Source organism: Berghia stephanieae, chromosome 15 (assembly GCF_034508935.2).
Source record: "Berghia stephanieae isolate SIO BIC M18660-M18661 chromosome 15, UCSD_Bste_1.3, whole genome shotgun sequence".
NCBI classification, from domain to species: domain Eukaryota; kingdom Metazoa; phylum Mollusca; class Gastropoda; order Nudibranchia; family Aeolidiidae; genus Berghia; species Berghia stephanieae.
The window spans coordinates 20,263,414-20,288,962 of record NC_088374.1 but is presented as its reverse complement, the minus strand read 5'-3'; the positions used below and the strand labels follow the sequence as shown (position 1 = coordinate 20,288,962).

At 37.5% G+C, this 25,549-nt stretch overlaps 3 protein-coding genes across 16 annotated transcripts in view; 1 reads left to right on the top strand and 2 right to left on the bottom strand.

Moving 5' to 3' along the window:
- The window catches only part of LOC144960623 (uncharacterized), a 116,956-nt gene that overhangs the window by 48,674 nt on the left and 42,733 nt on the right, over nt 1–25,549 (top strand). For 11 of the 13 annotated variants that reach the window (XM_078893855.1, XM_078893849.1, XM_078893850.1 and 8 more), the window contains 4 exons: nt 356–382; nt 3,526–3,561; nt 5,603–5,674; nt 8,541–8,639. In XM_078893855.1, coding sequence (XP_078749981.1) covers nt 356–382; nt 3,526–3,561; nt 5,603–5,674; nt 8,541–8,639 — 234 coding nt within the window. The remainder of the gene's footprint in view (nt 1–355; nt 383–3,525; nt 3,562–5,602; nt 5,675–8,540; nt 8,640–25,549) is intronic. The other 2 variants (XM_078893859.1, XM_078893860.1) reach the window with 1 other exon arrangement.
- The window catches only part of LOC144960466 (uncharacterized), a 16,268-nt gene continuing 5,374 nt past the window's right edge, over nt 14,656–25,549 (bottom strand). For both annotated transcript variants that reach the window (XM_078893578.1, XM_078893577.1), the window contains exon 2: nt 14,656–16,694. In XM_078893578.1, coding sequence (XP_078749704.1) covers nt 15,546–16,676 — 1,131 coding nt within the window. In that variant the 5' untranslated portion in view covers nt 16,677–16,694 and the 3' untranslated portion in view covers nt 14,656–15,545. The remainder of the gene's footprint in view (nt 16,695–25,549) is intronic.
- The window catches only part of LOC144960467 (uncharacterized), a 16,112-nt gene continuing 5,218 nt past the window's right edge, over nt 14,656–25,549 (bottom strand). The window contains exon 2 of the mRNA XM_078893579.1: nt 14,656–18,231. Coding sequence (XP_078749705.1) covers nt 17,119–18,222 — 1,104 coding nt within the window. The 5' untranslated portion in view covers nt 18,223–18,231 and the 3' untranslated portion in view covers nt 14,656–17,118. The remainder of the gene's footprint in view (nt 18,232–25,549) is intronic.

Here is a 25,549-nt window from a genome sequence, read left to right as displayed (position 1 = left end):
TTTTAATTGAGCTTTTATATAGCGCAATATCCACTAAATGTGCTCAAAGCGCTTTAGAAGTGGTCCCTGACCAACAGCAACATGTAACATGTAGAACGTAACATGACGCCTGTAAGGCGATATTACAGAGTTTTTTTCCGGACTGAGACAAGGCTGTTAACGGCCATGTACTCATTTTACACACTGAGTACGGTGAGAGAATAATGTGAGTAAAGAGCCTTTTCCAAGGACTCAACTATGCGCCGAGCGAGGAGGCTCGAACTCAGGACCTTCCCGATCCGAAAGCGAATGTCATACCACTAGACCACATAGCAGCTCATTGTTTACATAACATTTTTTCCCCTTTTTTCTACAGTCCCAGCCTGGGCGTCGATGATGAAAGGTAAACTGGAAAATAACTAATTAAATACGCTTCAATAGTCGTGACGTCACTTCCCTCGTAATGACGCATGGTAACTTAGTAACTGACTCTAAACTATCGGAACACTGGCGGACGCCCTGGTCAAATACTTCTCCGACGAGCATAAAAGCGTTTCCAGATGAAAAAAAGAAACATAATAAATCTGATCATGTTTTGACTTTTCCACATTCTGATCACAAGAGTTATGAAAAGTTCTAGCAAGCATGAAGAATAGAAAGTACCGATTTTCTTTGTTTAGAACCACGATGGCCACCGTTGCTGGGCGGCGCGACATCAGACTATTGAATCCAATTGACAAGTGAAAACTTGGGGGAAAACCAACAATATACACTTCTATAACCACGCCTTTCGGACACTAGTCATGATGTAAACAGTAGCAATGATTGGTAAACATAGCGAAATGCACAGGTTTTACTATCTATGGCATGTATCTGTGTGAAATTGGGTTCAATTGTCTGATGCCACGTCGTCCAGCAACGTGGTTTTAAACAAAAAAATGGTTACTTTTCATTATTTATGCTCAATAGAACTCTTTACTCACTTTCTCTCACCGTACTTGGGTGTAAAATGAGTACCTGACTGTAAACAGCGTTATCTCTGTCCGAAAAAAAATGTAATATCGTCTAACAGGCGTCATGTCCCGTCCTACATGTTAGTGTTGCTGTTGGCCATGGACCCCTTGTAAAGCGCTTTGAGCACGTTTAGTGGATATTGCGCTATATAAATGCTCTAATTTTTAATTTTTTAAAAAAACTCTTCATATGATCTTGTGATCAGAATGTGTAAAAGTCAAAACATGATCAGATTTATAATGTAGTTTTTTTCCCCTCTGGACATGCTTTTACAGTCGTCGGATAAATATTTCATACAGGCGTCCGCCATTGTTCTGACAGTTTAGAGCCAATTTCTAAGTTAGCATGCGTCATAATGAGTCAAGTGACGTTACGACTGTTGAAGCGTATTCCCACTGTTCTACCATTTGGTCCAACCGTAGCCATCGTTATGTTATAGCCTGATACTGAAAATCAAAAGGACTAGCAGTTTGACGTCATTATATGGTTTTTGCACCGCCTAGTGATTTGTCGTTAGTAGAACTCATGGAAACACGTTATTTCATTGGTTGAACTATTGAACACAACTCACGATTTGTTTCTTTTGTGGCAAAAGACTGGCATTTTGACGTCATATTTTGGTCGGTATCAGCGTGGCCTTCGTAAAGTTATGGCCTGATACTGACCAAAAATTGACGTGAAACTGCCAGTCCTTTTGGATTTTAGTATCAGGCTATAACATAACGAAGGCCACGGTATCAGGCCATAACTTTACGAAGGCCACGGTCCAACACAGTAAACTATGGGTAAATTGATACGTTCATAATATGATCAAAGTTAATCGGGTGATAACTTAGTCACCTATAGGGCGGTATAAAAAAAAACAAACAATTATCAGAGAGTAAGTTGATATCATTCCCGTTATCGTTTATGAATAACCAATAACGTTTGTCCGTAACCATCGTAAAGCTATAGATAGAATGCGCTTGGCTAAGAAGCTCATAACATTGCCATCCGGAAGTATAACGGACCAACATACAAAACTGTGTGTATCCTTGAACGTTTATAGCCAGGTTAATACAGTTCAGTGAGCATTACTCATAAACACGGATGGCAAAACACAATAACAAAGACCTGAGTGACGTCATCTTCGAACTATATATAGCCTGTCACTGGAAGAACTCTAGGACTGGCAGTTTGACGTCGTTTTTAGGGTTGTGTAGCGCCTAGTGAGTCTTCGTTAGTAGAGCTCATGGGAACAAGTTTGGTTGAACTATTGAATACCACTCACGATTTAATTTCGTTTGTGGCAAATGACTGGCATTTTGATGTTATTTTTTTGGTCAGTGTCAGGCTATATAACTTTACGATGGCTTCGGATTGTCCGAGCATGTGTGAAGGTGTTTCACAAATTCCATATTTGATTGGTCAAAAAACTACTGGTTAATGGATACTTTTGCCTCTGTTTGCAATGACCAATGGAATAGATCTATAGTCAAGTTTTTGTCCAGCCGAGTCATCGATCACATGGTATATGTTGCTGTCCTATGGTCGGACATTTTAAACGTCATGTTTTGTTTATGAAAGCTGTAAATATACCCATGTGTCAAGCTGAACAAAATGACCAATTTTGATATAGATGGTATGAAATGGACGTCACTAAGGTCTTTGTTATTGCTTGTTGCCATCCGCGTTTGTGAGTTATTCTCACTAAACTGTATCAACCAGACAATAAACGTTTAATGTTACACACAGCTGTGTGTGTTGGTCCGTTTTACTTCCGGATGGCAATGTTGTGAGCTTCTGAACCAAGCGCATACTATATATATATATATATATAATATATATATATATATATATATATATATATATATATATATATATATATATATATATATATAGGATAGTTCAAAAACTGTGAACTCTTTTCACTATGTGAGTCACTTTGAGCACATTTTTGCAATGTGACCAATGACCCCGAGCACATGGAAAGGTTATATAGGTCAAACCCATTTAGATATACATTTAATAAAGCAGTTTATTTTTGACCAATCAAGACATGGAAATTTGTGATAGACCTTCACACGTGCTCGGATATAAATATAAATTATAAATATAGTTGGTAGTTTATAAACATCGGACAACAGAGAGCAGAACCACCACAGATAGGAGAAAGAATGTGCCAAAGACAAACCAATTCAAATACTTAGGAACAACTGTTCAAAAAGATGGGGGCAATGAGATGGAGGTTAAGAAGAGGATACAGGTAGGCTGGAATAATTGGAGGGAGGTAACTGGAGTTATGTGTGATAAACGAATATCTGCAAAGCTGAAGGGGAAAATATATACAACTGTTGTAAGACCAGTAATGTTGATGATGATGATGATGATGATGATGATGATGATGATGATGATGATGATGATGATGATGATGATGATGATGATGATGATGATGATAGCAATAATGAAGTTAAAAAACAATTATGATGACACTATATTAATAGTCTTCCACGGCACCGCCCCCCCCCCCCCGCCCCCTCTTCTTTCTTCAAGGTATGCCAGGTATGAGTGGATTTCCTATGATGGGAGGTAAGAATGGTTGTGTTATTATTTATAGAATGAACGAAATTTAACGAAATTCTTGTCACTTGTTGATTTTTTCACCGATTTATATCGGTATCTAGTACTCATTGGGTTCTGTCAATCAGAATATAAACGGTTGATGGTGTACATTATTATCATTATTATTATCATCATTATTATTATTATTATTATTATTATTATTATTATTATTATTATTATTATTATTATTATTATTTATTATTATTATTATTATTATTATTATTATTATTATTATTATTATTATTTTTATTATTATTATTATTACTTTTACTATTATTATTATTATTATTATTATTATTATTATTATTATTATTATTATTATTATTATTATTATATTATTATTACATTCTTTGTGATAGAAATATTAAAAAGGGTGGTACAGACAAAGAATTGAAAGAAAACAAAATGTTGAAATCAACCATACATATAATTTATATATATATATATATATATATTATATATATATATATATATATATATATATATATATATATATATATATATACTTGTAAAAAGCCCGCAATTTTGCGGGGAAAGAACTATTTTCATTCGATACTGTACTCACCATCATTTAATGAGGGCAGATTGGTAAACAATGTTGTCTGTGTAATTTGGTATATCTTCGGTTGATTTTCTGTGTGGCCCAATAATATATTCAATAATATATTCCCTCAACTAACCCCCCCCCTCCCCCCCAAAAAAAAAATTAAACCTAGTACCTTTAATTAACCCCAATAGAAAAACAAACACCCTAGCACTTTAATAATACTTATTACTAACCCGATCATCCGATCTCGAGCTAACCCTAAAAGAAAAAATCATGACAAATTGACTAAATAAACGCCTGACAAAAGATCAAAGGTGAAAATACAAATTTAAAGAATACTGGGGATGTAGGAGCTTTTGGAATGTCTCCCCTTTACTTAACTTATGGAAAAACAAACTTCCTAGCACCTTTAATAAGACTTATGACTAACCTTTCGAGCTAACCCTAATAGAAAAATAAAACAACTCTCGGACTGCTTTGCACTACCTTTCAATATTTAACAAATCAAAATGGCGGCTGAAAATCAAAACGATAGTCAAATTAAGAAATTTTAAACTTTCACAAATCTATCAAGGTTTGTTCTAGAGTTTTTAAAATAATTCTAGATATAATGACAAATTGAATAAATAAATGCCTGACAAAATATCAACGGTGAAAATACAAATTTAAAGAATACTGGGGATGTAGGAGCTTTCGGAATGTCTCCCCTTTACTTAACTTATGGAAAAACAAACATCCTAGCACCTTTACTAAGACTTATGACTAACCTTAATAGAAAAATAAATATCCTCGATCTCGAGCTAACCCTAATAGTAAAAAAAAGAATCAAAATGGCGACTGAAATACCTTCATGTGATCAAGTGAATAATATAACTATGCATGCCACGATTTGCTGAAAAATGCCAACACCCACAAACACATGTATACACCACACACAACACACACACAAACACAAACACACACACGCACACACACACACACACACACACACAAACATACACGCAATTAGAACATACATAACAACACTGATCACCGCTAAATCAACAACACAATGGAAGTAATAATAATACTTGATGTCATAAATAGATGACACAAATTGACAACTTTTTACAGTGTCAAAATTAGTTGATTTTTGGAGTCAAGTGTCGTCGTTGGTACATATTTTATGATATCTGTTTGACTCAACGAACTTTCAAACTGATTTTAAATTATAAAAGGAAATCAAGTTATCTGTTTATGTATCTGTAAAAAATACATTTCTAATTTTCAAATCTTTCAGTAAAGTTGTGCGCCGTATCAATTTTTTATTGACTCAAATAAGCACAACGTTCTCCACAATGCTATATTTTTTAAAGAAAGGATATATATATATATATATATATATATATATATATATATATATATATATTATATATATATATATATATATATATATATAAACGATGTGATTTATATTTCAAGGTGCAGGAGGACAACAAGCTGGTGGCAGCAACAATATCATGGACATGATGAAAATGATGACAGGTGGCTTCCGTGAGTAGCTCTCATTTCTTTTATCTTCGGGTTTGTTTATGTTTTCATTTTCAATTCCGCCTGGTGCACGGTTCCATTTATTCTCCCACGCTTTTTATGCGTGACCTCCGGACGGGGCTTGATCGTAGCCATCGTTAACTTACAGCCTGACACTAAAACGTGGCCTTCGTAAAGTTATGGCCTGACACTGACCAACAAATGACGTCAATAGACAAGTCTTTTGCCACAAAAGAAAACAAATCGTGAGTTGTATTCAATAGATCAACCAATGGAATTATTGAAGACAACTAAATAGACGCTACACAAACTTGAAAAATGACGTCAGACTGACAGTCTTAGATGGTTCGAGCGTAGCCATCGTTATGTTATAGCCTGATACTGAAATCCAAAAAGACCGGCATTTTGACGTCACTATTTGGTTTTTGCACCACCCAGTGAGTTGTCTTTAGTAGTGCTCATGGAAACAAGTGATTTCATTGGTTGAACTATTGAATACAACTCACGATTTGTTTTCTTTTGTAACAAAAGACTGGCATTTTGACGTCACTTTTTGGTCAGTGTCAGGTTATAACTTTACGAAGGCCACGGTTCTAGTGGCAGGCTTAATGTGTTACCGATGGCTACGCTAGAACCCAAAAGCGCTTATAGTTTGACGTCATTTCTTATGTTTGTGGAGTGTCTTGTAAGTTGTCGTTAGTAGTACTCAAGGAAGCAGTTAATCTCACTGGTTGAACTATTGAATACAACTCACGATTTGTTTTCTTTTGTGGCGAAAGACTTATCTTTTGACTTCATTTTTACCGTGTTCGATCGTGGCTTTCGTTAAATTATGGCCTGACACTGACCAAAAAATGACGCCAAAATGCCAGTCTTTTGCCACAAAAGAAAACAAATCGTGAGTTGTATTTAATAGTTCAACCAATGAAATAACTTGTTTCCATGAGCTCTACTAACGACAACTCATTAAGCGGTGCAAAAACCAAATAATGACGTCAAACTGCCAGTCTTTTTGGATTTCAGTATCAGGCTATAACATAACGATGGCTACTGTTCGATCATCCGCCGCTGCACTGTGTGGCCTTGGGCAAATCACACCGCCTTAGTTCATTTTGTGGCGCTGCACTATGGCTGGCGCGTGGGTTATTCCAGTCTTCTCTTGGAAAAGACCCGAGTGACACATTGGATGAATAAGGGAATTTCGTTTATTTTATCTATTTTATAATCTTTCAATGGGCATGATCTTTATTACATTTCCTTGTGCTAGAGGCCATTGGTCACATTGGAATATGTGCTCAAAGTGACTCACATGGTGAAAAGTGTTCACAGTTTTTGAAATAACTAACATCACGATTGGTCAATTTGTTCAGTTTGACACATGGATATGTTTACAACTTTCATAAACAAAACAGCGTATTTACATTTTGAAGAAATATCCAGTCGTTGGACAGCAACAAATCATGTGATTGATGACTTGGTTGGACGAAAACATGAATATAGATCGCTCCCATTACCAATGTATTGCCGTATTCCAGAACAGACGCGTATTTTAAAATCTGGTCAGAAAACTCGCCCTTCAAATATCGATCGATTTAGATTAACCCATCGTCTTCCTTAAATTCCCAAGTTTGAGAATATTTTGCAAGGATGAGGAGCATTTATATCGATCGAGATTTGAAGGCCGAACCATCTGGCAAACTTTTTAAATACACGTTTTTCTTAATTGATTACAAACATACATTATGATTTGAACCACGATTATGTTGTTTTATTTCAATTGGTCACGATAGCTCAGTTGGTAGAGCACTCGCTTCAAACGCAAAGGGACCAAGATCGATACCGGATATTTTTGTCGGACCCTTCCTGTCCACCCAGCAGTGAATGGGTACCTGAGTCCGTTAGAATTGGCAGCAGGTTCTGATGGTGCTCACATTAATATGCTATGACGATCGACCCAATCAGAAAATTCTGATGAATTTCTTTTTTTCCTGGACATTATGATGTGAACATATAAGTCATATGGAGCCCGGGATGACCGAGGCCATTCGGGTACCGGGTTGGATCTCCATTAGTCACATATCGGGACCTGGCCATGCCGGTCAAGTGGCTCGCTGAAGACTCGAAATCAAGGATGGTCACGTGACGGTCAACCGGAAGTACTCCTTTGCCACCGATATGCCTCAGGCTCCTCCACCAATGACAAGATACGAGGTCCACGAAGGAGCTAAGATGTACCAAAATATACTTTGCGATAGACTAGGCGTCTTATCCAAAGGATAGCAAGCAGTTGATAGTGTCCGTTTCGCGCTATAGAAAACGGGATAAAGTCCGGCTCCATGGTCCTAATGGCTCTGAAGGACTACTTACTGTATGTGCGGCGATGTGGCCTAGTGGTATGACACTCGCCTTCGGATCGGAAGGTCCTGGGTTCGAGCCTCGCTCAGGGAATAGTCGAGTCATTGGAAAAGACTCTTTACTCACACTACCTCACTGTACACAATGTGCAAAATGAGTACCTGGCCGTTAACAGCGTTGTTTCTGTCTGAAATATAATTGCAATATCGCCTAACAGGCGTCATGTCACGTCCTACATGTTAAGTGTTGTTAAGGGTACGCCATGGACCCCTTGTAAAGCGTTTTGAGCACGTTTAGTAGAAATTGCGCTATAGATAAAGCTCAATTCTTTTTAATTATTATTATTATTATTATTATTATTATTATTATTATTATTATTATTATTATTATTATTATTATTATTATTATTATTATCATCATCATCATCATTATTATTATTATTATTATTATTATTATTATTATTATTATTATTATTATTATTATTATTATTATTATTATTATTTTATTATTTCAGAGCCCAACCCCCCTCCTCCCACCACGACCACGCCAGCCCCACCACCCGTACAACACAATTCCTTCCCATCTTCCTTCGGAGGTGGACACGGAGGTTTCCGTAAGTATGAATTATATGCAGTTGACGTCATTCCACTTCTCTTTATTGTTTATAGACCGCCAGTTGACTCAAAAATCCGATCCAATTCACAGATAGTATGCGCTTGGCTTAGAAGCTCACAACATTGTCATACGGAAGTAGAACGACCAGCACACAAAACTGTGTGTAACCTTAAACGTTTATGGTCTGGTTAATACAGTTTAGTGAGGATTACTCATAAACGCGGATGGCAAAAAGAAATAACAAAGGCCTGAGTGACGTCAACTTTCGTTTTTTTGGACAGCCATTTTGTTTGGTGTTTAGTTCTCACTAAATTATATCAATCAGGATTTAGACGTTCAACGTAACACACTGTTTTGTGAATACTCTTCAACAGTCGTGACGTCACTTCCTTCCTAATGACGCATGGTAACTTAGTAACACTGGCTCTAAACTATCGGAACAATGGCGGACGCCCGTATGAAATATTTCCCCGGGGAGCATAAAATCGAATCCAGGGGAAAAAAAAACATAAATTTGATCATGTTTTGACTTTTACATATTCTGATCACAAGGCATAGTAAAAGTTCTAGCCAGCATGAGGAATAAAAAGTAATGATTTTCTTTGTTTAGAACCAAGATGGCCGTCGTTGCTGGGCGGCGTGACATAAGACTACTGAATCCAATTGGAGGAGGTTGTGTATATTATACCATAACTCACTCAATCATTGACATTTTTGCTGGTTTTCAAAACTGGAAAAAAAATGTATACATTATAGTATTAGCTTGATAGGGACTCTTTGTAAAGCGATTTGAGTACGTTTCTCATGAAGAAGAGGAGGTGGCGTGGTGGTTTTGTTGCATGATACCTGCCTTATAACCTGTGGGTTCCTTGTTCAATTTAGATATGAACGGCGCATGCAGTGAAATACTTACAAAAAGGTCAAAATGGATAGGCTTCGGATAGAAGTAACATCAATGGACGAATCGGTTACAAACCTCTCGGCAACAAAAAACAACGGATGGAGAACATACGCAACAATTCTCACGGCATTTTGTTTATCTATTGTTTTCAATGTTCTTTTCTTTATTGTTTCTCTCTCTCTCTCTCTCTCTCTCTCTCTCTCTCTCGCTCTCTCTCTCTCTCTCTCTCTCTTCCTCTCTCTCCCTCTCTCCCGCTCACTCCCTCTCCCCCTCTCACCCCTCTCCCTATTTTATCTACTAGTTAGGTTAGTACAGTAATGAGTAAAATTCTCTCTCTCTCTCTCTCTCTCTCTCTCTCTCTCTCTCTCTCTCTCCCGCTTTTATCTACTAGTTACAATACGAAATAACCATCAGTTAGCTACCGTAAATGGTTACCAGTGTATTTAAAGTTTTAGAACGCACATTGTATTGTCGTGGTTATTTCCTCGGATAAGTAATTACGAGATATAGGAAAAAATAAAAGTGCTAAAAACGCACTGTTATGATAGATTGCCAGAGTGGTTCTATATCAGGCGTTATTTATACGGGTCATAGCTACCTATATGCCATTTTTTCAGGATTTCAACCCCAATGTGCACGGTTTTAGCCTAATTCTCCCTAATACAATGAATATGAAGGAAATATATTTTTACGCAGTTATTTCTCTTGTTTAATATAGCTGTAATAGGTAAAATCTAGGGCCTTAAACCGATTCGTTATGATTGATTGCCAGAGTGGTTCTATATCAGATGTTTTTTTCTGTGGGTCTTAGCAACCTGTATGCAAATGTTCATGTTTTCAACCCAAATTTGCACGGTTTTAGCCTAATTCCCCCTACTATTGATTATAGAGTTCCCATCCGAGGCATATCATTTTTAACATTTTGTTAGTATTTTTTACGATCTAGGCTTCAAGTGGCCTCTACCGCTCTCTAAGTGTCCTTTGAATAGACTCACACCGTGGCCTTCGTAAAGTTATGGCCTGATACTGACCAAAAAAACGACGTCAAAATGCCAGTCTTTTGCCACAAAAGAAAACAAATCGTGAGTTGTATTCAATAGTTCAACCAATGAAGTCGCTTGTTTCCATGAGCACTACCAACGACAACTTAATAGGCGGTTCAAAAACCAAATAATGACGTCAAACTGCCAGTCCTTTTGGATTTCAGTGTCAGGATATAACATAACGATGGCTACGCTCACACTCATACTGTCTCACCGTAGCCATCGTTATGTTATAGCCTGATACTGAAATCCAAAAGGACTGGCAGTTTAGCGTCATTATTTGGTTTTTGCCCCGCCTAATGAAATGTCGTTAGTAGAGCTCATGGAAACAAGTTATTTTATTGGTTGAACTAATGAATACAACTCACGATTTGTTTTCTTTTGTGGCAAAGACTGACATTTTGACGTAATTTTTTGTCAGTATCAGTCCATAACTTTACGAAGGCCACGGTCAGTATCAGGCCATAACTTTACGAAAGCCACGGTCAGTGTCAGGCCATAACTTTACGAAGACCAGGGTCAGTTTCAGGCCATAACTTTACGAAGGCCACGGTCTCACCCCAGGCTAGCGTAGAATGAGCTCCAGTACTGACGCTAACAGCATTATCTTGGTAATATCGCCTTATATTCGTCGTGTCTCCTTCTATATGTTAAGTATTAAAGTTGGGTTTAGAACTTATGGGAAAAAAAGGGGGGGGGGGTAGAGGGGTCCCGGTAGACCATTTTGTAGAGTACTCGCTCATATGCAAAGCAGACATGTCCGATTTTACTGAAAATTCGCAGAATTACGCTATTTTGGCTCCCGTGTCCTGACTTCATGAGCATCTCTAAGTTATTAAAAATTATTGAAAATAACAGGTGATGTCAGACTAGAATGGTTTTAAGGATTTTGAAGTGTCATTTAATCCTTGTGTGAATATAATATTGTTGATTTTAAAGGGTAACTATGGCGACTACAATTTTTATATCCTAAAAATTTGGGAATCTTTTGATTTTAAAAACTTGATCTTTTATATAGCGCAATATCCACTAAACGTGGCCAAAGCGCTTTACGAGGTGGCCCTGGCCAACAGTAACACATAACAAAAAAAATAAATTTATTCTCTATTGTCTTCTGGCACTTTTCTACTCACTTCATATCTTGTTGTTACCAACATAAGTGCCTGCTCCACTCACTTTTCTGAATTAAAAATTCACCCCATACACCGGAGCATACTCCATGTCTCAATCGTTTCTATGTTATATGTTTGTGATGAGAATATTGGCTATTAAGCTTAACTGCTGGTCAAAATTACTTCGCGATGGTGGTGAACGAATCGGCGATCTCAAGAAGTGGGTGAGAGAGGGATCTAGAAATGACTTTTGGTTTGAAACGAATATTTTTGTGTTCGTGGATAGCTCACACGGTAGAGCCACGCTCTCACCTGCCAGGCGTAGTTGTCGTACCAATAAGGTCGCAGGTTCAAACCCCACCACCGCCGCGAAAAAATTTTTTATTCTCTATTGTCTTCTGGCACTTTTCTACTCACTTCATATCTTGTTGTTACCAACATAAGTGCCTGCTCCACTCACTTTTCTGAATTAAAAATTCACCCCATACACCGGAGCATACTCAATGTCTCAATCGTTTCTATGTTGTATGTTTGTGATGAGAATATTGGCTATTAAGCTTAACTGCTGGTCAAAATTACTTCGCGATAGTGGTGAACGAATCGGCGATCTCAAGAAGTGGGTGAGAGAGGGATCTAGAAATGACTTTGGGTTTGAAACGAATATTTTTGTGTTCGTGGATAGCTCACACGGTAGAGCCACGCTCTCACCTGCCAGGCGGAGTTGTCGTACCAATAAGGTCGCAGGTTCAAACCCCACCACCGCCGCGAAAAAAAAAATTTTTATTCTCTATTGTCTTCTGGCACTTTTCTACTCACTTCATATCTTGTTGTTACCAACATAAGTGCCTGCTCCACTCACTTTTCTGAATTAAAAATTCACCCCATACACCGGAGCATACTCAATGTCTCAATCGTTTCTATGTTATATGTTTGTGATGAGAATATTGGCTATTAAGCTTAACTGCTGGTCAAAATTACTTCGCGATGGTGGTGAACGAATCGGCGATCTCAAGAAGTGGGTGAGAGAGGGATCTAGAAATGACTTTGGGTTTGAAACGAATATTTTTGTGTTCGTGGATAGCTCACACGGTAGAGCCACGCTCTCACCTGCCAGGCGGAGTTGTCGTACCAATAAGGTCGCAGGTTCAAACCCCACCACCGCCGCGAAAAAAAATTTTATTCTCTATTGTCTTCTGGCACTTTTCTACTCACTTCATATCTTGTAGTAACACATAACATGTAGGACGAGACGTGACGTCTGTCATGCGATACTACAACATTTTTTGGGGACAGAGACAACGCTGTTAACGGCCAGGTACTCATTTTACACCTGAGTACGGTGAGAGAATGTGAGTAAAGAGCCTTTTCCAAGGACTCAACTATGAACAGAGCGAGGCTCGAACCCAGGACCTTCCGATCCTAAAGCGAGTGTCATACCACTAGACCACATAACCGCACAAGTCAGCAGCTCCAGGAAAATGGGATCGAGATTCATCCGGGGTGAATTGGCAGGGTTGCCAATTTGGCAGATTTTCTGCCAAATGTCCTTTTTTTGGCAGAATTTGAAGTCGCCTGGCAGAGAAAAATAGGTTTGGCAGTTTGGCAGATATTTGGCAGATTTTATCTTCCGAGGCCTAGGAATGAATGTATAGGTCTACTCCACGTTTTCCATGGCAATTTTTATGTATTAGTGATTTATTTTAAACTTGGGAAATGAAAAAAAAAATATGACATCGGCCTTGCGAATTTTTTTGTTTAACAAAACTGATGAGTTTTCAAAGGTGGTACTATAAATAGTACGGTTTGGCATATTTTTGTGGTAATTGGCAGATTTTTAAAAATCCAGTTGGCAGAATGTCTGAAATTAATCTGACAGCCCTGGTGAAACCGGAATTTTTTCTGATCTCCCTCTGTCCCCCACCCCCAAAACTATCCACCCAACAGTGATTGGGTAGCTGGGTCTTGTTGGATCTGACGGAAAGTAATTTTCGATAGACTAGCATCCTATCCAAAGGATGGCAGAAAATCACTATTGTCCGTTTTACTTAATGGAAACCGGGATAGATCCCGGTTCCGTAGGTCTAATGGTTCTGAAGGACTATTTTTACGTATGTGCCTCCTGGCCCTGTTAGGGTTAGGACATATGGTAGATTGCTTCCCACACGTTTAGTCGTGCGACTTTATATATGTAGTCTTCGGACCGGGTAGTTGAGTCTTTGAAAAAGGCTCTTTACTCACATTCTCTCACCGTACTCGGGTGTAAAATGGGTACCGGACGGTTTGTCTCTGGAAAAAATGTTTGTAATATCACCTAATAGGCATCATGTCTCGTCCTAAATGTTAAGTTTTGCTGTTGGTATAAAATCCATTTGAGGACATATACATGCTCAAGTTAAGTTGACTATGCGTCGTATTGAATCAACTGAAAAAGGAGAAGAAGAAGAAGAAGAAGAAGAAGAAGACGAAGAAGAAGAAGAAGAAGAAGAAAAAGAAGAAGAAGAAGAAGAAGAAGAAGAAGAAGAAGAAGAAGAAGAAGAAGAAGAATAGGAAGAAGGAGGAGGAGAGGAAGAGAGAAGAAGAAGAAGAGAAGAAGAAGAAGAAGAAGAAGAAGAAGAGAAGAAGAAGAAGAAGAAGAAGAAGAAGAAGAAGAAGAAAGAAGAAGAAGAAGAAGAAGAAGAAGAAGAAGAAGAAGAAGAAGAAGAAGAAGATTATCATTTTCAGTTTATTAGCACTGGATCTTACAGTGTCGCAAGCTTAACAAGGTGATTATAACTTATGTTTACTTATCGCCTGGTTTGATAAGCCAAGTTGTTATGGTGGCCCGCTGTTGCTATGGAAATAGTCTCATAGCAACGCAAAATAATGTCCATGACAATAATGTTAAATTAGCCCATGATTGTGTTCAGTCAAAATTGCAAAACAAAACAACTGCCACACAGAATCCAACAATATTGTCAATTCAAGATAATTTAGAACATTTAATAAGGAAATTTAAATAAACCCAGTTCTTGAGAAGTTTATGTTTTCTTTTGTCTCCAGTCGCAGCCTTTTCTTGTCTGGTACCGACAATGTCAAAATAAAATACACAGAACAAAACAAATGGTGAATTGGATTCAACAGTTTAACCAATGGAATCATTTGTTTCCTTGAGCACTACAAGCAGCAACGAATTATTTTCTTTTGGTAGCGGCTGCCTTGTATTTTGGCGTATTTTTAAAATCAGTGTCAGACCGTAGCCATTGTGAACTTATTGCCTGACATTGACCAAAAAAAAATGACGTCAAAAGACAAGTCTTTTGGCGCAAAAGAAAACAAATCGTGAATTGTTTTCAATAGGTCAACCAATGGGATAACTTGTTTCCTTGAGCTCTACTAACGATAACTCACTAGATGGTGCAAAAATCTTAACAAAAAAGAACCTTAAACTATAAGTCCCAGTGGGCTCTTGTGTCGGGCCATCAGTTAACGATGGCTACGATCAGACTATGAGTCTACGACGTCACACCTTCATCTTTTCCGACTCTGAAAACCTTAAATGCGTTATGCAACCATCCCTGGGAGGACTAATAATGAATAGGTTACATATCAGGTGGAAAAGCTATTTTAGCATAGACATAGTCTTTGGATGACGGGATGGATGATTTTTTTGACGACCAACATATGTTTAGACTAGACCAAAGATGTCATCACTCCAAAAGCCATAAGATCAATTACACAAGACATGTGTCTGTTCGAAGTGTGGTTTTACACTTCCAGTGAGATTGGAACCATTTTTGACGTCATACTTTTGTTTCCTGTTACTCAATTTCACGTACTCGTCTACTTCGTCTCATTTAAAAATCAGGCATCTATTTCAAACACTTGTAGTCACAGATTTGGCGCAACTCTTTTTTAAACAAAGCGTTCGTCTTGTAAAAAATCACCATGTTAAAACTGGCGTGGATGAAATCTAAAAATTTCATGACATGCGTCATAAAGTCAGTGGCGTACGGGGGTACGTGGTATTCTGAAGGAATATAGATGATCAAATAATACATAACGCTGGGTACATAACAAATCAAAAGCATTCCAGATAAAGCAAAAACCATCCAAACCAATTTCAAGTCTTTGGAAAGAGTATGTCCTTTTGAAGATGTCCCTGATGTTTGTGTTGTATCTTTCACCTTTCCATTCGTAACTCCGAGTTTATTTGTTTCTTTAACTCGTCCTGACATTCTCATCTTAATCAATACAGCACAATTGAAGATGATGACGAAACCAACAGCCATGGTGCGGAAGATGCAGTTATTGAGAAACTCAGCGTCGCTTTTTAGTTTATCTGAAATTAGTTCGGATTTATAGTACCAAAAATAAGTACCTCCTTTTCCATCATCAACGCTTTCCATCTTCTCGTATAACAAATAAGGTGCTTGAAATAGAAAAGTGAGTAAATAAATGATTCCAATGATTACGTAAGAGCGTTTGGTAGTAAAAACATATCTGGCATGGGATGGTAATAGTACCCTAATCATTGTCTCAAACGAGAGATAAACCTTGACCCAGATTGCAATCTGAGCCAATGTCCCCTGTGGCACTCTCATAAAATAACTCAAAAACCAAAGATCTCCATGGTACGTGTTCCCACAGGGATACAACTTTGACCAAGCATTTCTTGCATTCATGGAAACATTGACAAAACCGAGAAGAGTGAAAATGAAATCCGTCACGGTTAAGCCTAGGAGACTCGGTGTACAGGATTCAGCTAGAAAACCGAGGCGAAAGATGATGATGAAGTTGATGATGTTTGTGGTAGCGCCGAAACACGATAATGGCATGGTGATAAAGGAGCTCATGAGATACGTAAACATTTTATAGGGTATGTCGTACAAGTACCAGTAGGTTTTGTAAAATTGGACCCAGTAATTGACGTATTCAGAGTTGTCGGAGTCTGTCTCGTCGCCTGTGTCGATGACTACTGCTGATGAATTGTGGTCTGTCATTGTCTTGTTGGTTCAGTTCTGGAACGGAAATAAAAGATCGTTTGAATAGAACAACACAGAATCAAGGTTCCAAGCTTCCACAGTTTCAATTTTATACTTCTTCACCACAATTATTGAGACCACTCGTATTGAACGGTGTTATGTCGGAATGGACTATGTGATTATTATTGATGTCCAAGATCTGAAAAGATGTATATGAAACTGTGGCAGACAAAACAGGAAAGAAAAATACGAGAAAAAAAATCCACCACAAAAATATTCGACTACCTCGACTGGATAGTCGAGACATGTTGATTTTGGGATTTTTAAAAATCTTTAATGTAATTTTCACAAAATCCCTACGTTATCCTGAGAAATACAAATCAAAAGCTAATATTAAAACAGATGTAGATATGATTCATACGATATGTAATCTAGAACATTTGCTATCCTTATCAAATTGTCAATAGTCTCTACACTTAAAAAGATGGATCACATCCTTTTTATATTTTGAGCTCAGAGTGTAGTAAATGAAGATGTTGACGCTGGAGTTGAGATATTCCATAAAGGTCATGAAAATGTCGTACCAATGTTGAAAAAACTCAGACATTGTAAACATGGAATTTGGAACGTATCTGAGTACGTAATACACGGTCTTTGGAGTATAACAAACCACAAATAAGGCACATACAGCAATCATCATTCTAATTACTTTGGCCTCTTTATTACTCTTTTGTCCAGAACTTTCTTTCTTCTCATCCTCCGTTGCAGTTCCTTTCGTTTTTGACGTTGCTATTTTTTTCCTAAATTTTCCAGCTGTTCTTAATTTTGCACTGGTTGTTCCGTTGAAGACTAAAGTGAGTACTACAGCGAGGCTACGTATGATTACATTATTCACGAAAGCTGCCTGGTCCCTAAGTTCTGCCGACACAATTCCGTTTACTATCCAGTTCCACCAGTAGTCTCCATATTGGTTCTTTGTCTTGCCCAGTCGAAAATACAAATAATCTGGGTATTTGAGAATAAACGTTACCACAAAAATAATACTTATGACAATGTATGAACGTTTGGGTGAAAATATTCGTTTGACATGAAATGGGAAAGCGATGCTAACCATTCTCTCTAACGACAAATATACCGTCACCATACTAGTAATCTGAATAAATGTATCACGTGGTTTCTCAACAAAAAACATGATATACCAAAGGTCGCCAACGTAATGGTTTTCACAAGGATACAACGCCACCCAGGAATTTGGATAAACCATTAACGTTCCAACGAATCCCAGACAACTTGAGACAAAATCTGCGAAAGCTAAGCCTACAAAACTTGGTGTGCAAGGATCTGCTAGAAAACCCTGGCGATAGAAGATTATCATGTTGACGATATTACTGAAGACCCCAAACCCTGCTATCACGAGGGTAATGACAGTCCGGAATGCAAAAACTGTAATTTGATAAGGCATGTGGTACCAAAACCAGTAAATTTCATTGTGTGAGGAATCTGTATCCACTGACGTCTCCGGTTCCAAGATGTCTGTGCTGTTGGCATCTACCATTGTCGTCATCTTAGAGATCTGAAATGTTAAAGTTCATGTTTATACAGGTCATACACATGAGTGACAATCTTGCAGAAAAATTGTTTATATGTCTTGCCTATTTAGTGCGGCTATGTGGTCTTGCGGTATGACACTCGCTTTCGGATCGGAAGGTCCTGAGTTCGAGCCTTGCTCGGCGCATAATTGAGTCCTTGGAAAAGGATCTTTACTCACATTCTCTCATCATTCTCAGGTGTAAAAGGAGTACCTGGCCGTTAACAGCTTTGTCTCTGTCGAAAAAAATATAATATCGCTTAACAGGCGTCATGTCCCGTCCTAATTGTTAATTGTTGCTGCTGGCTAGAGATCCCCTGTAAAGCACTTTGAGCACGTTTAGTGGATAATGCGCTATATAAAGCTCAACTTTTTAATAAAAAATGTGTATAAAAATGTGTATTTCTTTTTAACAAGTACAGTACAGTAGTCCCTCAAAAGGATAACCACTTCTAATCACACTCACACACACACACACACAAACATATACAGACACACACACACACACACACACACACACATATATATATATATATATATATATATATATACATATATATATATGTGTGTATTCCAAAGTTCTCTCTCGCTCTCTCTCTCTCGCTATCTCTCTCTCTCTCTCTCTCTCTCTCTCTCTCTGAATGTGTGTCTATGTCTGTGTGTGTGTGTGTTTGTGTGTGTGTGTGTGTGTTTCCATCTGTAAATGTTCCTATCTATCTATTTCATCAATATATAACTGTATCAGAAATCCATAAATTGTTTTTTATATAACTTGGAAGATATTATTAAAGAAAAGCGACAGACACAATCATTAACTATCGTCTTCAAACGGTAATCTCGAGTTGACGATTACGTTACGCGAATCTAAACAATAATAATAATAATAATAATAATACTTTATTGCATCCCAAAAAGGAAATTTTTTGTACAGACGTGTTATAATTTACACATAAGATAAAAATACAATGGAAATAGGATGTATATATATAAAAAAGGAGCAGCTCTATAACCAGAGCTGCGCTTTATAATATGAATAATTTCAACACTGTAAAATAGTTAAAACTGTCACTATAAATTGAAAATTGAAAAGATTGCAAAACAAATAAATTAATAAATTAATATTTATATTTTTAAAAAGTAAAAATGAGAAATAATTATATAAAATGATTATTGCTTGTTGTTATACAGCCTAATACTGGACGGCAGAAAAGATTTTCGGTGTCTCTCTGTTTTCGTTGAAATAGAGAAAGGGCGACCACTTCTTTCTGACATAATAATTGATGGTCTTAGTGGATGATACTGGTCATTTAATATTTTAGTTATTTTATTTATACAAAATTTCTCGTATAAAAGATCTACATCGTCAACATCATTTATATAGCGTTTAATGGATTTTTTTAATATTTGAATTTATTTTGTTCCTTTCCACTGCTAAGCAATTGCCTCCCCAAGCTGTTATACAAAATGACAAAACACTTTCGATTACTGCTCTATAAAATAATGTGCAGAGGGTTTTATCTATTCTAAACTGAGAGAGTTTTGATAAAAAATATGTACGTCTGCACATCTTATGCCTAATTATTTTCAAGTGTTCATCCCACTTGAGCCTGTCATCAATCGTTACACCAAGGTATTTGTAGTGAGGAACTCGCTGGACGAATTGGTCCTTTAATTTTAACGGTTCTATCGGTTCCTTCACTCTCCTAAAGTCAATCACTAGCTCCTTTGTCTTGCTTATGTTAAGCTCTAGGTGGTGGGCATCACACCAAGACACAAATCTATCAATTTCTTGCCTATAAGCCACTTCGTTGCCATTTGTTATGAGGCCTTGAAGAGCGGTGTCATCTGCAAACTTTATTAAAGGTACACTCAGGTTTTGACTTCTACAGTCATTCGTGTATATTGTGAATAATACAGGGGACAATACACAACCTTGAGGAGCGCCAGTATTTGTAGTTATACAGGAAGATTTGTTTTGCCCTAATTGAACATATTGTGCTCTCTCCGTAAGAAATTCGAGCACCCAAGCAATTATATACTTGTTTAAATTCAGACTAGTCAATTTTTGAACAACCAACTGGGGTTGCATTGTATTGAACGCTGAAGAAAAATCTGCAAAAAGCAATCTGCAATAGCTCCTAGCGTGATCTAGATGCCTGTAGATGTTGTTTGTAAACAGCAAAATGGCATCCTCTACGCCACGTCCTGGTTTGTAAGCAAATTGATGACTATCACTCAATGGCATAAACTGATTCCTAATTTTAATAAGAACAAGTTTTTCTAAAGATTTCATGACTATTGAAGTCAGTGCAACAGGTCTGAGATCGTTCATAGTTTCAAGTTTTCTTTTTTTGGAACAGGAATAATTTTCGAAGTTTTCCAAATTTCAGGGATTGAAACGCATTGGAGGGACCAGTTAAAAATATGTGTATAAATGGGGAAAGCTGGTGGGCACATTCTTTTAATAGTTTTCCTTTCAATCCATCCGGCCCAGCAGCCTTCCTCTCGTTTAGTTTCGAAAATACGAATCTCGTTTCCTCTTCACTGACCTCAACAGCCATTTCATCTTCCAAAGCCCTGTCTAATTTATGTTTTTCATTTTCAATATCAAATTTGTTTGCTGTGTCGAAACGTGAATAAAATTTATTTAAAGTTTCAATTTCGATATCTTCTGATATAATCGTGGGCTTTGGATTATAGTTAACAGCAGTTTTAAGCCCCCGCCACGTGTCCCGTATATCCCCAGAAGAAAAGCATTTTTCAATTTTATTTTTGTACTTGTCTCTACAACTAGATATTACCCTCTTTATCTCTTTTTGTTTTGTTTTCAGATCTTTTTTGTTTCCACTAGTATAGAGAGTTTTCTTTTGGTTCAATAAAAGTTTTAGATCTTTTGTTATCCAAGGCTTATTGTTAGGATAATATTTTATTTCTTTTTTACAAGACACTAGCTGTTCACAGAATTTTAAATACTCACTCACACAGTCATTCAGCTCATCCACACTATCACATGATTCGATAAAAACATTCCAGTCAGTGCATTCAAAACAACCACGCAAATCTTCACACACACTTCCGTTCCAGATCTGTACACTTTTCTTTACTGGTTTTACACGTTTAAAAACAGGGCGGTAGGTGGGGAGTAGCAAGAGCATGCAGTGGTCAGATAAACCTAATGGGGCGCGGGGTAAACATTTATAACTATTTTTAATATTACACAGGAATAAATCTAATGTTTTTTTGTCCCTTGTCTCGCAGTCCACGTATTGATGAAGTCCCGGGAGAGTAAAATCGTTACATTGGTTAAAATCGCCAGTGACCATCAATACGGCATCGGGTGACTTAATTTGAATGTCCTGTATTTCTTTCCTCAAAATATTTTTCGCTGTGGTGTTGTCTGATGATGGTGGAATGTAGACGTTGACGATGATGACATGAGTATATTCCCGGGGTAGGTAATATGGTCGTGACGAAACAGTAATAAATTCAATATAATCGTCACAATACATTTTTTTTATCTGACAGTTATTGGGGTGGCACCATTTGTTGTTAATATATGTGCACACCCCACCCCCAGTTCGTTTATTTACATTAGTCCGATCTCCTCGAAATAGTGAATATTGTTCAATATTAAAACATGATGATGGTATGTGAGGAGATAGCCAAGTCTCTGTTAACGCTATTATGGAGGCTTGACGATAGTCACTATTAAAACGACACAGTGAAAACAGTTCATCAATTTTATTTTTCAGTGATCTTACATTACCTGTCACTACACAGGGTAAAAATGGACGAAAAGGCCGTCTGTTAAATTTTGTTTTTATTCCTCCCTTTCTCCCCCTCTTTCTTACTTTAATAAACGATGTGTCAATAGTGGGTGGTGGGTGTGACACGGGTTGGAGGGATCGGAGAGTCTCTGAAGTATAAGTTATCGATAGGCTTATTTTGGCAGTAAAATCACAGGCTAAAACACCATTTATGCTTATAAATATACTAATAAATATAAAAATCAGGAACAATATATACTTCACATCCATTTTGAATAAAAATTAGGCTTAAATTCCGACGATTGAATGATAAATGAATAAAAATATGTGTAGAAAATAGGTAAATATTCACAACACGTCTGTTGTCGCCGGAAGCCAGCGCCTGATCGATCGATAGATAGATAGATATAGATAGATAGATAGATAGATAGATAGATAGATAGATAGATAGATAGATAGATAGATAGATAGATAGATAGATAGATAGATGGATGGATAGATAGATGGATAAATAGATAGATAGATAGATAGATAGATAGATAGATAGATAGATAGATAGATAGATAGATATATAATAGACTGAGAGGGAGAGGAAAAAAGGTGAGAGAACGAAACAGATAGTAAATAAAGAAGGAATAAAAATAAACGGGAGGGGGGTGGGGTAGGCAAAAATAGAGGTCTGGAAATAGAGACTGAAAAAGAAGCGAATGAGAGAGATTGAGAGAGAGAGATTGAGAGAGAGAGAGAGAGAGAGAGAGAGAGAGAGAGAGAGAGAGAGAGAGAGAGAGAGAGAGAGAGAGAGAGAGAGAGAGAGAGAGAGACACGCGCAGTTCGGGGAACAACAAAACTTGAGTATTGTGAAACAAACTAAAGCTTTTATATAGGACAATATCCACTTAACGTGCTCAAATCGCTTTAATGGTGGGGGGGGGGCAACAGCAACATTTAATATGTAGGACACAACACGCCAGTTAGGCGATATTCCTTTTTTTTCTTACAGAGACAACGCTATCAACGGTTATGTACTCATTTTACACCTGGGTACGGTGAGTGAATGTGAATAAGGCGCATTTTCCAAGGACCCAACTATGCGCCGAGCGAGGCTCGAACCCAAGACCCGATCCGAAAGCGAAAAACTCTCTCGTAACGTAATCTTTAATTTTCTATTATGTCGGAATGACCATAATATGTGTCCCTTCGCCTCAAAACGGCATTAAGTCGGGATGGTTAAGATGTTAAAAATTGAATTTATAGCCAGAAATCTCAGACTTGTGTTGAGTTTGTGTGATTTTTTGAGGAGAATGGATACCATAGTTTAGGGTGCTAATGCCAACAATTTTATATTTTTGACCAATTTAACATTTAATTCGGCTTTTAAGCATTTGGTTCGTTCCGACATAATACCGTTTTGATTGATGGCAGAACCGCAGCTAACATGCATAGATGGAATCTGAGAGAATCAGATGCATGCCGTCATTGCCAAGGAGGCCCTGAGACAATGGACCACATCGTCATCCACTGCCCAGTGACAAGCCTATCAGGAGGCTACGAGACAGCCTATAAGGCAGGAAAAGAATGTGAAGAATGGATTAAAAGATTCAAAATAGAGGTGTAGCCATTCGATACTACTACCGTTTTGAGACGATGGATCACATATGTGACCCTCCGCCTCAAAACGGTATTATGTCGGGATGATTCAGACCCCAAAAAGTGATTTTAGAGATAGATTGATGAGAAATTGGAGCTTAGAAGTTTTTGCAATGCAAGAAATAGTCTTTATACTACAGCATAACGTAGAGAAATTAAACCCAAGTTGGATATTTGTGGCTATGAATTGAATTTCCCTTACCGAGTGGATCCCGACATATACCGCTTCGATACGGTGGGTCACATATTATAGTCCAGATGATGAGATTAGAATTGGTTAAATTAGACCAGCCTGCCGCGACTGGGAATCTAAAAAAGAAGCTACAGTCTAGTCCGGATTATCACAACACCTTGGGATCATCGAACATATTGCGATTAACTCACTCAACCCAAACAACGACTATATCCGTAGTTTACCCAGGTTACTTTTACTTTACGAGACAAATTATGGAGTAGGGGACAAATTATATCAAAGCTAATGTTTTTAGTTTTTACATGTTAATGGTAGTTGAATAAAACTGTCTATGCACATGCTCATTTTTAATACATTTTTTTACAATTTTAAAAATTAGCAAAAATCTCTAGGATTGAATGAGTTAACCAAAGTTGCAATTAACCGAGGTTGAGTTTCCCGTCCACTATTACATTTAACACATATGTGCCCCACCGTATCGAAGCGGTATTATGTCGGGATCCACTCGGTAAGGGAAATTGAATTCATAGCCACAGATATCCAACTGGGGTTTAATTTCTGTGCGTTCTGGTGGAGTATAAAGACTATTTCTTGCATTGCAAAAACTTCTAAGCTCAAATTTCTCATCAATCTATCTCTAAAATCACTTTTGGGGTCTGAATCATCCCGACATAATACCGTTTTGAGGCGGAGGTTCACATATATGGTAAACTCAAACCAGTTATTGTAAATAATATTGTTCTTAGTCCACCACAGACTGAGCAATTTGATTGAAACAGAAACCCTGTATAGATTTGGCCACGCAAAAGCAGCTTTGATGCAAGTCGACATCTTATTCAGATTGGATTAACTTGCACTTTTTTGTTCTCAAGATTTTTAAGAGTCAAAATGTGACCTATCGTCTCAAAACGGTATTATGTCGGAACGAACCAAATGCTTAAAAGCCGAATTAAATGTTAAATTGGTCAAAAATATAAATTGTTGGCATTAGCACCCTAAACTATGGTATCCATTCTCCTCAATAAATCACACAAACTCAACACAAGTCTGATATTTCTGGCTATAAATTCAATTTTCAACATCTTTACCATCCCGACTTAATACCGTTTTGAGGCGAAGGGTGACAAATAATTAGCCGTGATGAAAGACAATACGCTCTCACTTAACTCGTTGGTCTCGATGCACTGGTGTCAATCCCAAAACAAAAGATATTGAAGAGAATTAACTTTAATTCATGTACAACAATATGACTACACATATAACACAAAGTCCATTGATGATTATATTAGCTTTATTTATAATATTTGTTTCACAACACTAAATTTAGGCTGCACAGCCTCCACCATATTCCTTTTTTCTCTCTCTCTCTCTCTTCCCTCTACCTACTTCCGCTACCTACATCGACATAATGTGATTGAGGCTCTGTTCGGGTAACTTCTCATTTTCCATAACAGATATCGCTCAGACTCTCTTTACAACTGGCATTGTCTACTTGCAGTCAAGTAGCGGCTATGTGGTCTAGTGGTATGACACTCTCTTTCGGATCGGAAGGTCCTGGTTTCGAGCCTCGCGCTTGCCGCATAGTTGAGTCCTTGGAAAAGGCTCTTTACTCACATTCTCTCACCGTACCTGGCCGTTAACAGCAGTGTCTTTGTCCGAAATATTGTAATATCGCCTTACAGGCGGCATGTCTCGT